The 13,156-nt window shown below is 36.5% G+C and overlaps 1 protein-coding gene across 24 annotated transcripts in view; it reads left to right on the top strand.

Moving 5' to 3' along the window:
• Positions 1-13,156, top strand: part of NCOR1 (nuclear receptor corepressor 1) — a gene marked incomplete at its 3' end in the record, with an annotated part of 194,618 nt that overhangs the window by 147,441 nt on the left and 34,021 nt on the right. For 22 of the 24 annotated variants that reach the window (XR_014000470.1, XR_014000471.1, XM_081161018.1 and 19 more), the window contains 8 exons: positions 649-809; positions 3,000-3,120; positions 3,219-3,320; positions 3,682-3,782; positions 6,011-6,179; positions 10,540-10,680; positions 12,115-12,198; positions 12,661-12,917. Coding sequence is in view for 22 of the 24 variants with exons in the window: in XM_081161018.1 (XP_081017144.1) it covers positions 649-809; positions 3,000-3,120; positions 3,219-3,320; positions 3,682-3,782; positions 6,011-6,179; positions 10,540-10,680; positions 12,115-12,198; positions 12,661-12,917 (1,136 nt within the window). The remainder of the gene's footprint in view (positions 1-648; positions 810-2,999; positions 3,121-3,218; positions 3,321-3,681; positions 3,783-6,010; positions 6,180-10,539; positions 10,681-12,114; positions 12,199-12,660; positions 12,918-13,156) is intronic. The other 2 variants (XM_081161001.1, XM_081161007.1) reach the window with 1 other exon arrangement.

Consider the following 13,156-nt stretch of genomic DNA (forward strand, 5'->3'; position numbering starts at 1 on the left):
ATTCCATCATTAGTTATATTCAGTTGAGATTCGCTGGGCCACTGGGACATTTATGTTGACACATGTATACTGTGACATTGACTGGCTTCTCTCTTAAGAGTACAAGAGCTTTGTAAAAATCTTGAGATCTCCATTCTCCTCCACGTGTCTCAGAAATTCAGGAGTCTGAGAGAGCTAGAATCAGTAAATGTTTCTCAAATTATGTGAGATGCAAAAAGGACATATAATTGGTTTTCAGTCATGTCAGTATATTCTCCAAAGTTGTAATATCAACTGTTCCTAAGAAGCAACCTTTTATCTCACCTCCACTGTGAGGCCTGAAGAGTGATGGAGAGAGAGAAAAAATTATTAAAGATTCCGTTTACATATACTAAGCAGAAATAGTTTGAAATGAAGATTAACTTGAAAGCTCTGGTTTGACAGGGAGTTGAATATTTCAACCTCACAAATACCATTAGTGACCTGAATATGTAATACAGGTCTAATTAAAGTGACAGGGAAATTTAAAATAGAAAGTTCATCCTCAGCTTCATCTGGCACTTATAATTTAATTTTTGATTCAAAAATTTAGGAATGACTGAGACAGGTAAAATGTTGCAGACTAGGAAACTGACTATTTTAAATCATTTTTTTCCTTCTTTTTAAAAGTCCTCCAGCCTGCTCCACATCAAGTGATAACTAATCTCCCGGAAGGGGTTCGGCTTCCAACAACTCGACCCACTAGGCCACCTCCTCCTCTCATCCCGTCATCCAAAACCACAGTGGCTTCAGAAAAACCGTCTTTTATACTGGGAGGCTCCATCTCACAGGTAAAATGGCTTCTCTTCCCAGTAGCTTTCCTGTTGAATATGGCTTTGGTAAAAATCTTCCTTCCTTCTCATACTGATCTGTCAGAAGCCATATAAATAAAGTCTTTATTTATATATTACCGGAAAATGTATCCATCACTGTATTCCATACTACACCCAGGAAGTTTGTGAGTTACATGCTCAGTTCTAGTGACCATGGCACACCGTCCGGTTTAACATACAAAGGGCACATGTGTGCTCTGAAGCTTAGTGTTATGGAAGTGAAAATGGAGTTTTTTCAAGTAACTAGAATATTTGTTGACTGACTGTTGTAAAGGCTCTATACGTTAAATTGTAGATGATTGGCAAGCCCTCGTTTATTCTGACTTTGGCGTGTGTGTGTGTGTGTGTGTGTGTGTGTGTGTGTGTGTGTGTGTTTTCATATGGTCTGATCTTAATGGTTCAATCAGTTTGGTCCATCATGCGCAGCCAGTGACCACACTCCCATCAGGTTATAGAACATTTCCATCACCAAAATATTTTCTCATGCCCTTTTCTAAGTAGTCTCCTCTTCCAGTGCTTGAAGCAACCACTGTTCTGCTTTCTATTGTAGATTAGTTTTGCCTTTTCTAGAACCTCATATAAATGGAATTATACAGTGTGTACTCTTCTGTGTCTGTCTTTAACTTAGCATAGTGGTTTTCGGGATTTATCCAGGTTTTTGTGTAATCAGTAGTTTCTTCATTTTTATTGCTGAATACTATTCCATTGTATGAACATACCAGTTTGTTAATCCATTTCCTTGATGATGGAAACCTGAACTGTTTAGTTTTTGGCTACTGTGAATAAAACTGATAGGAACTGGGCTCTTTGTAGATATATGTTTTCATTTCTTTTGTATAATTCCAACAGTGGAGTTGCTGGGTATATATATGTTTTACTTTACAATTTTCCAGAGTGGTTCTATAATTTTACACTAGCACCAGCAATGTATGATACTTCAGGTTGCCTCATTTCTTGTTGTCAGTCTTTTTTTTTTTTTAAACATATCTTTATTGATTTCAGAGAGAGGAAAGGAGGGGGAGAGATGGATGGATGGATGGATGGATGGATGGATGGATGGATGGATGGATGGATAGATAGATAGATAGATAGATAGATAGATAGATAGATAGATAGATAGATAGATAATAGATAGATAGAAACATCAATGATGAGAGAGTCATTGATCAGCTGCCTAGCCCGCAACCCAGGCATGTGCCCTGACCGGGAATCGAACCCTGATCTCCTGGATCCTAGGTCGATGCTCAACCGCTGAGCCACGCCCAGCCGGGCAGTCAGTCTTTTTTATTTTAGTAATTCTAGTGGGTAATATTTTGGGGTTTTGTTTTGCAATTCTCTGGCAACAGATGAGGTTGAGCATTTTCATGTACTTATTGGCTGTTTGTACATATGATTGTGAAGTCACTGTTTAAGCCTTATTATCCATTTTTATTGAGTCTTTTTGTTACTAGGTTATAGAAGTTATTTACATATTATGGACAAAAGTTCTCTGTTATTCATATCTTCTCCCATTCAGTAGGCTGCCTTTTTTGATGTTTCTTATGGTGTTTCCCTTGCTGTGTAAAAGCTTTTTAGTTTGATGTAGTCCCATTTGTTTATTTTTGCTTTTGTTGCCCTTGCCTGAGGAGACATAGCTACAAAAATATTGCTAAGACTAATATCAAAGAATTTACTGCCTACATTTTTTTCTAGGAGTTTTATGGTTTCAGTCTTATATTTAAGTCTTTAATTCATTTTGAGTTTATTTTTGTATGTGATGTAAGAAAGTAGTCAGCTTCATTTTTTTTTCTTTTGCATGTATCTGTCCAGTTTACAAAGAGACTGTCTTTTCCCCATTGGATATTCCCACCTCCTTTGTCATAGATTAATTGACCATGTAAACGTAGATTAATTTATCATATGAGTGTAGATCAATTGACATTTTAAAAATTGACCATTTTATTAATTTTGTATTAGTTGGCATTTTATTAATTGACCATATAAGGTAGATTACTTGACCATACCAGGATTTTCTTGCTTTACAAATACCTGTTTTAAAATTTGAGCAGTGGGAGGTGTAAATTTTTATAAACAGAAATGTAAACATTAAATTTATAGTTGACCTTGTGAAAAGACAATGTTATTTTGGTCTTTTAAAATTACTTTTAGGGAACACCTGGCACTTATTTGACTTCTCATAATCAGGCTTCCTACACTCAAGAAACTGCTAAGCCCTCGGTGGGCTCCATCTCTCTTGGACTACCACGGCAGCAGGAATCTGCCAAAGCAGGTCAGTAAGTATAATACTCATATGTTTCCGCATTTGTAGCATCATAGGCAGTAACTCAGCACTTAATCTCTACATTTTTCTCTTGCTTTGGTCCATAGCTACTGTGCCCTATATCAAGCAGGAAGAATTTTCTCCCCGAAGCCAAAACTCACAACCTGAGGGTTTATTGGTCAGGGCACAACATGAAGGAGTGGTCAGAGGTAAAAATATGCTGTTCGGCAGAAATATTAAACTTTTGTCCCCAATAAATTTATTAAAGTAAGTAATTGATATGCTTTAATGGTGGGTTTTAAGTTAGAGACTTTAAATTCTAAATTTAAGTTTTCTTTTCATGTAAAAATCATTTAAAAACTTTGAAATCCCATATTTCAGCAGCCCTTTGTACTAATTGCAATATTATTTTAAAAGTACATTTCAATTAAACAAAAACTTCTTTTGTGTGCTGCTGTTTCCTTCTCCTCTCATCCCTTTGCCAAGTAGGGGCTGATTTTTGCTATTGTTTGTTTGTTTTCTTTGAGGGGGTAGGGGATATAATTTGCTGAATATTTGGTTTTTATTCAGGTACCACGGGAACCACTCAAGAAGGAAGTATAACCCGGGGAACTCCAACTAGCAAAATTTCCATGGAAAGCATCCCATCCCTACGGGGCTCTATCACTCAGGTTAGTTACGATCATTCCTGAAATACGGAGAACACTGGAGGTAAAGTCTGAAGAGCTTTGTCTGTTCTAGCTACATAGTTTTGTGATTAAGTTGTTCATTGTTCTGGGTTATAAGACTGGGTTTCAGTGATGATAAATCCCAGATACATAAACTGTCTGCATAAAGACATTAATGTGATTATTTTGACTACAAGCTGTATTATCTATGCTGTGGTTCATTTGATAGGTCAGTTATTTGAAAACTGGCAGAAGAAACAAGTTCTAATTGATGCAACTCTTACTGTCTTTCTGGCAAAGCTTTTATCACGTGCTCAGCTTACATAGAAATTGAGAAGAAAATCATTATAAATTATTTGCTTGCTTTTCCAACTCTTGTGAAAAGGAAGGTCTACAGTCTTAGTATGTAAGCTGCCTTGCTAGAATCTAACGCTAAACCAAGAAATAAGGATGGCATTGACAAAAGCACCAAAAATCAAGTATCTTCTTCCAATTTTAGGCTAAATAAATTTCCAGTTTTGAGTAAGAAAAGGTCTTTTCCTCAGATACTAATTTTAGTTTGAAATGTAAAATAGCCCTTAGCCTCTTTATTAATGTAGATCTGGGAAAGGAAAAGTCTGTGTTAGGAAATTATTATAAACAGAGTTCTGTACTTTTTGCACATTGTACCCATCACAGGTTTTCTGTTCTGTTCCTCTTCCTTGTCATATGTTCCTGTTCCCTAGGACAGTGGTTGTTAAAGTGTGGTCCCCAGACCAGCAGCATCAGTGTCACCTGAGAAATTGTTGGACATATCAATGAGGCCCCACCCCAGATGTACTGAAATCTCACCCATGGGGATGGGACCCACCAAACTGGGATTTTCAGCCCTCCAGTGGTTCTGCTGCATGCCCATTTGAGACCCATGCTCTAGGACCTTGCTGACCAAGTGTGGTTAGTGCCACAGAGCATCAGCATCACCTGGGAGCTTGTTAAAATAACGCAGAAGTTTCATTCTCCACTTTTTAGACCTGTTGAATCAGAATCTCCATTTAATAAGACCCCCCAGTGATTCCTCCTTAAGACATGGTTTCTAGAGTATAGCATATAGTGATCTAGAAAGTTGCATACTAACTCTTAGATCTCTCCTTCCACATTTGACCAAAGTACATATTTCCTTGAAATTAGTTTGTAGAATAAGCAAACACTTTGATATAAACAGAAGAAAAATAAATGGCCCATGCATATTATTTTTTCTTCTCATTTTCACTCTAGTATCCAAACTGTGAGTAGGAAGACAGAATGAACTAGATCAAATTAGGCTAGGCTTTATCTGTTTATTTTTGAATCAGTTTGACATGGGCACTTTCAAAGTAGGTATGAAGAGTTTCCAGATGTTTGCTACTGAGCTCACTTAATGGCTAAATGAGTAAATGTATTAGTCTCATTATTCTTCCTGCTGTAAGCATGTCGTTTCAGATGTCCTCTCTAGAATTGGGGGGACTCCAAATGTGTGAGTGGGCTAGGTCTGCGCCTTCCACTTCCATTTCAACCCAAGTAGCTCACTTGTGCAAAGTACCCTACATTCTAGGTTTCATGAAGGATTTTCCTAGAAGGAAGGGTTTACTGCGTTAAGGAAGGGTAAGAAGAACCATGGTCATAGACAGCCCAGCAGAGGGCTAGTGATGGGTAAACTCAGATGATGTGACCTAACCTGAATCTGTATCACAAAGTGGAGACATCTGAGTTTTTCTTCCCTTTCTCTTATTGATGACTAGAGATCTAGCCCAGCAGACAGTTTGGTAATTGAAAGTTCTTTATTCCTCTTATCACATTATGAGAGAAGTTGTGGTACTCTAAAAGTTACAACTTAATTTATTGTTACTTTTATTAGAAATTTTGAAAAAGCTTTATTACATTTGCATGATTTTAGGCCTTAAAACAATTTTTTTCCCTCCAGTTAAGTGCCTTCATAAAGGTTTGACTTCACAGCAGGAAAGAAAGCTGATTCAACTCATATATTTATCAGCATTTTAAGATGTTTTGTGTGTCAGTGTTCAAGAGTGAAGATATATAGTACTTTTTTATGTTTATAAAAACTTAATGTTTGAGTTTGTCTCATGTGCTCGTTTTTCCTTCTTTGAAGATATGGGTTGGTCTGACTCTCAGTGTGGTAGATTAAATTTTGAGTTTCTTGCATTTCCACTAAACTCGAGTGACTTTTCTGGTACTTGTGTTTGATTTCATGGCAGGGTACCCCGGCTCTGTCCCAGGCTGGAATACCAACTGAGGGTTTGGTGAAGGGACCCATTTCTAGAATACCCATGGAAGAGAGCAGTCCTGAGAAAGGCAGAGAGGAAACTGCATCCAAAGGCCATGTTATTTATGAAGGCAAAAGTGGACACATCTTATCTTATGATAGTAAGTATTATGTCTCTACACTGAAGCCAGTGCTATAACCTGTGACTAAAAACATGTTCTCTGGTTCCCCACATACTTGCTTTAGGGTAGTTAGATTCCCTTCCCTGAGCCCAATTTTCCTCTATGTAAAGGGGTTGATAATAGTATCTTCTCATGAAATGTTTGTGAAAAATTAACTGAGACAGTCAATGAAAAGTGGTTAGCAGTGCAGACCTCATAGTTAGTGTCGTATAAGTAGTAGCTAATGTCAACTCTAGTTTGTTGATTTAGCCTATGAAAAGACATTTCATTAACTTTTAATAGAATCACATTTATTCATTCATTCACTCATTCATTCATTCATTCATTCATTTTAATCCTCACCCAAGAGTATTTTTTCCATTGCTTTTTCAGAGAGAGTGTAAGGGAGGGAGGGAAGGGGAGAGAGAGAGAGACAGACTGATGTGAGAGAGACATACGCATCCTGACTGGAGCCAGGGACCGAGCCTACAACCAAGGTAGGTGCCCTTGGCCATAATCGAACCCAGGACCCTTCTCTCCTCCAGCTGACACTCTAACCACTGAGCGAAACTGGCTAGGGCATAGAATCACTTTTATTTTAAAGAGGTTCCTATTTTATGAGTTAAGCATTAAGGAGAAGATAATAATCTGATAATCCTGGAAAGAGTATTGAATTTAAATTCTCCTTAAATGTAACTATTTTAATGTCTATGTGAAAACAATTCTTTAGATGTACTCTTAAGTTATATTTTCCCAGTCATATGATTTTATAAGAATAACTCGGTTATGTTATAAAAGCCAAGTTATGAACTGGATTTGAGTTCTCATTTACAGTTATTTTTGTGATCTGAGTGGTCATTAGTCATGCTTTATCTTTATCTTCAAATATAAAGAAGTAAAGTATGTGAGCACACAGTGCCTGATGCAAAATATATGGTAATCTTATTTCCTTCCCCCTTTGTTGTGTTAACATTCTGGCACATATTGGTTTACATTTTGATTCTGGGGAAAGAATTTACTGTACCTTGTCTAAGCCAGAATTCTAACGGTTTCTGTATCCATCTAGTCAGTCACTAAGCTGTTTCTGTTCTCTTCCCTAAAGCCTCAGAATTGATCCATTTCTGTTTATTCCCCACTGTTGCCGTCATCTTTCGTTTGGATGGTTCAGTAGCTGCCTGACTGATCACCCAGCCTTCAGTTTTAACCCATAGTCAGAACTCTACATTATGTCACTTTCTGCTCGACTCCATTGCCTTTAAGGTTATTGTAAATTCGTTACCTTGGTTTAATCACCCCTCCAGGATGTCCTTCCAGCTTAGCTCTTCATATTCTCTCCTTCCCACTTTTTCTCTTAACCCCTTTGCAGTTACTCCCCCTGCACTCTTCCTTCACTCTATGCATTGACCATTAACTGAGTTTAAGTTCCTTTATTATTTATTTTGGGGGGGTGGAGTGGGAAGGGGGTGGGAACAGAGAGAGACAGAGACATCAATTTGATGTTCCACTGACTCATGCCGTCATTGGTTGCTTCTTGTATGTGCCAATTGGAAATCAAAACCAAAAACGTGGTGTATCTGGGCTATGCTCTAACTAACTGAGCTACCAGCCAGGGCCGAGTTTAAGTTCTTTGTTTTTTTAAAATTTATCTTTATTGTTGAAAGTATTACAGATGTTCCGTTTTTTCCCCCTTGATCCCCTCCACCCCGTATTCTCAGCCCCCCAGGCCTTTCCCATACTGTTGTCTGTGTCCATGGGTTATGCATATATGCATGTAAGTTCTTTGGTTAATCTCTCCCCACCCCTCCCCCACCCATCCCTGCCTTCCCTCTGAGATTGTCAGTCAGTTCCATGCTTCTATGTTTCTGGATGTATTTTGTTCATCAGTTTATTTTGTTTATTAGATTCCACATGAGTGAGATCATGTGATACTTGTCTTTCTCTGCCTGACTTATTTCACTTTAGCATAATACTCTCCAGATCCCTCCATGATGTCTCAAAGGATAAGAGATCCTTCTTTTTTATAGCTGCGTAGTATTCCATGGTGTAAATGTGCCACAGATTTTTTTATCCACTCATCTACTGAAGGTCACTTGGGCTGATCTTAGCTATCGCAAATTGTGCTGCTGTGAACATAGAGGTGTATAATTCTTTCTCATTGGTGTTTCTTAGGATATATTCCTAGAAGTGGGATCTCTGGGTCAAATGGCAGCTCCATATTTAATCTTTTGAGGAACCTCCATACTGTTTTCCATAGTGGCTGCACCAGTCTGCGTTCCCACCAGCAGTGCACTAGGGTTCCCCTTTCTCCACACCCTCACCAGCACATGTCGTTTGTTGATTTGTTGATGGAGCCATTCTGACAGGTGTGAAGTGATACCTCATTGTGGTTTTAATTTGCACCTCTGATGATTAGTGACTTGAGAACATTTTCTCATATGTCTCTTGGCCATCTGTATGTCTTGTTTGGAGAAATGTCTATTTAGGCCCTTTGCCCATTTTCTAATTGGATTGTTTGGTCTTCCTTTTGTTAAGTTGTATGAGTTCCTTATATATTTTGGATATTAACCCCTTATCAGATGTGTCATTGATAAATATGTTCTCCCATACAGTGGGCTCCCTTTTCATTCTGTTAATGGTTTCTTTTGCTGTGCAGAAGCTTTTTATTTTGATATAGGCCCATTTTTATTTTCTCCTTTGTTTCCCTTGCCCTAGGAGATGTATCAGCACACACATTGCTATGAGAGATGTCTGAGATTTTGCAGCATATGTTTTCTTCTAGGATTTTTATGGTTTCATGACTTACATTTAAGTCTTTTATCCATTTTAAGTTTATTCTTGTGTATGGTATAAGTTGGTGGTCTGGTTTCATTTTTTTGCATGTACCTGTCCAATTTTCCCAGCACCATTTATTGAAGAGACAGTCTGTACTCCATTATATGTTCTTGCCTCCTTTGTCAAATATTAATTGACCATAATGGTGTGGGTCAATTTCTGGGTTCTCTGTTCTGTTCCACTGATCTATATATCTGTTCTTGTACCAGTACCAGGCTGTTTTGATTACAGTGGCTTTGTAGTATAACTTGATATCTGATATTGTGATCCCTCCAACCTTTTTCCTCTTTCTCAGGATTGCCGTGCTATTTGGGGTCTTTTTTGGTTCCATATAAATTTTTGGAGTATTTGTTCTAATTCTGTGAAATATGCTGTTGGGATTTTAATAGGAATTGCATTGAATCTATAGATAGCTTTGGGTAGTATGGATAATTCTAATATTAATTCTACCAATGCATGAACACGGTATATTCTTCCACTATTTATATCTTCCTTTATTTCTTTTTTCAATGCCCTATAGTTTTCCGAGTACAGGTCTTTTACATCCTTGGTTAAGTTTATTCCTAAGTATCTTAGTTTTTTTGTTGCAGTGGTAAATGGGATTTTTTTTTTAGTTTGTCTTTCTGAGAGTTCATTATTGGTATATAAAAATGCCATCAATTTCTGTGTGTTAATTTTGTATCCTGCTACATAGCCAAATTCATTTATTAAATTTAGTAGTTTTTTGCTGGTTTTTAGGATTTTCTAAATACAGTCATGTCATCTGCAGATAATGAAACAGTTTTACTTCCTCCTTTCTTCTTTTGTTGTTGTTAATCCTTACCCAAGGATATTTTTTCCATTGATTTTTTTTTTTTTTAGGAATGAAGGGAGGGAGGAAGGGGAGGGAGGGAAGAAGCGAGTGGGAGAGAGAAGGAGAAACATCTTTGTGAGAGAGACACATCGACTGGTTGCCTCTCACACACCCCCTGACTGGTACTGGGGATGGAACCGGCAACCCAGGTTTGTTCGTTCCCTTGACTGGGAATCGAACCCAAGCTCCTCCAGTGTGGGGGGCTGATGCTCTAACCACTGAGCAACACCGGCCAGGGCTCTTTCTTTACTTTTGACTTAAGCAGCTCTTATTTGTCATTCAGTTCTCATCTTAAACATTACTTCTTACCTGTACCTTTAAGTGTTAGGTTTCCCTTCCCACATTTCATAGCACATTGTACTTTTCTTTTCATAGTACTTGTTATACTCTATAGTAATTGCCTATTAATTTATCTGTATCTGCCACTATTGGGTAAGTTTCATGAGCAAAGGGACTTAATTTGTTAACCTTATCTGTAAGACTGGAATTCAATAAATATATTTGAATGAATGAAAACATTTTTATAAATATCATTTGCACAGATGTATATTGTGGGATAAGACTAGTGTTTATATTATTGTTTTTATAAGATGGACTATGAAATTATATTAACTTTCTTACTGTACAATAGACATTGAGTTCTGTCTGAGCAATTCTTATTTCTGTATTCTGCAGATATTAAGAATGCCCGAGAAGGGACAAGGAGTCCGAGAACAGCTCATGAAATCAGTTTAAAAAGAAGCTATGAATCAGTGGAAGGAAATATAAAGCAAGGGTTGTCAATGAGGGAGTCTCCTGTGTCAGCACCTTTAGAGGGTAAACTCTTGTTTCCAGAACAGCATTTAGATATTTAATTTTGTATAGTAAATTTGCATTGTTGGGCGAGGTTGTATTCAATCTGTTGTTTCTACCTGAAATTTATATTACTATATAAATGAAATAATATTAATATATTGATATATTACATAATATTAATATATTAATATGTATACTATATAAAATAGATACTGCATTAATATGAAATTAAATTTCTATTTCTATTTACATATGTCGGTACATGACAGTGGGGGGAAGTAAAAATTAAACATAATTGGTCACATTGTAGGTAACTATTAGAATGCTTATATAATTTGTAGACCTTTTTCTGTTTGAGATAAATGAGTTTAAAAATGTAAAATTCATTATGAGAACTTTGTGTTGTGAGGCAGATAAAATGGTGTAGTGGATAGAGCAAAGACATGTATTGAATCCGAGCTTCCCCCTTTCTTAGTGAATTTCTCTGAACCTGTTTCCTCTTCTGTAAATTAGGGAATTGTACCTACCATTATGTGAGAGTTAGAGACAGGTGTCCAACCTGTGTTGATCATGATATACATTCAGTAAATTATAGTATAGTTTTGTTTTCTTAATGACTCACTTTCTTGAACTCTTAACCTGCCTCAACTGTTTAATTTTAATCTAGATGAAATACTAAAAACAGGGTAAGTCCTCCTCAATTTATCAGCCATTCAGGGTAAGACAAAAGTTGTGAGAACGTGAAATATAGAGTTTATTCTTGTATTATTTTTTATTAATTATTGTATTATTGCCATATGAACAACTGTAAACCTACTGTTGCCCCACCCCATACATGTATAGTGTGAAACTCCTTATGAGCTTATTTTTAACTCTTTAATTTTGATTTTCATGTTTCATTTAATGTTTTGTCTATTTTCAAGGTATCTATTTTTCATTTCTTTTTCTCACAGATGTATTTCAAAGCTAAACAATGATTTTCAGTCCTTTTGTATTTTCTCTGACCTTGATAAAGAAGCATTGGGATTTTAGATTTAGCTTTGAAAGTGCCTTTGTTTCCTTTTTGACCTATAATAGATATCTTTTGTGTCCATTTTCTATTTAGGAAAACATTTAAAAAGGAATAGGTGATGTCATGTGTGGTACTTCTAACTTTCATTACATGACATGCTTAATAGCTCACAGATTTAAAATACCCCCCCTTTATTTTCAATTACAGTTGTCAATTCATTATATTAGTTTCAGGTGTACAGCAAAGTGCTTAGACATTTATATATTTTACAGTTTTCTCCCAGATAAGTCTAGTACCCAGCTGGCACCATACACAGTTTAAAATGGCACCCCTTTCTCCATAGAGCTTTTATCAAAAATACATACTCTAAGGACAATATAAAGTATACATGGATTGACATACACTTTTTTTTTTAATACTTGAATTGCTTTCTTGTTTTGAAGGGCTGATATGCCGAGCATTGCCCAGAGGGAGCCCTCATTCTGACATCAAAGAAAGGACTGTGCTATCTGGTTCCATAATGCAGGGTAAACGTTTTGCTTGTTTGTCATGACTGCTTCACTGGCAAAGTAGTTTGACATTAATTTGCAGTGTGTGAAACCTACTTTTCAAGATATTTTCCCCTTTGAAATATTATTTAGGTCTTAATGACAAATCTTCTGTTTCTGAGCTACATCCTTTATTCGAAGATGACAGTTGCCTAATTTTTTAATGTAAAGGCATCTTTGTTATGTAAGAACCATTCTGTGATTGTGATGATGTATGGAAATTTGAACAAGCCTAAAAAAATGACTGATGAATATTTATTTAAAGATATAAACAGAAAATTGATTAGAAACTGCAAGATGACAAGGCATTAATATTTTTAAATTGTGGTAAAATATGTAACAAAATTTACCATTTTAACAATTAAGTTTACAGTTCAGTGGCATTTTTATACAGCATGGGCATTATTTTAATAAGTATGTTTCTTGAATTCTTATTTGAAGGCACACCCAGAGCAACAACTGAAAGCTTTGAAGATGGCCTTAAATATCCCAAACAGATTAAAAGGGAGAGTCCTCCTATACGAGCATTTGAAGGTGCCATTAGTAAAGGAAAACCATATGATGGCATTACCACCATCAAAGAAATGGGGCGTTCCATTCACGAGATTCCACGACAAGATATTTTAACTCAGGAAAGCCGGAAAACTCCAGAAGTGGTCCAGAGCACAAGGCCGATAATTGAGGGTTCCATCTCCCAGGTAACTGGATTGTGGTTCTTTTTGTCAGTCATTCCACTTTAGACTGTGATATTTATTAGACATTTTTAAAAGTGTAACTTAATAATTGTAAGTAGTCCTTCTGAGGTCAGATCTCTTAGAAATAAATGTGAAAGTTTTATGTATACTTTATCATTAGTTTTTATTGTATTCATAATGTGGATGTATAATGTGGGAAAGTACACAACTCAGATCCGTGGGCTTGTGATTGAGACATGCAT

The sequence above is a fragment of the Miniopterus schreibersii genome (assembly GCF_964146895.1).
Source record: "Miniopterus schreibersii genome assembly, chromosome: 16".
Taxonomy (NCBI): Eukaryota; Metazoa; Chordata; class Mammalia; order Chiroptera; family Miniopteridae; genus Miniopterus; species Miniopterus schreibersii.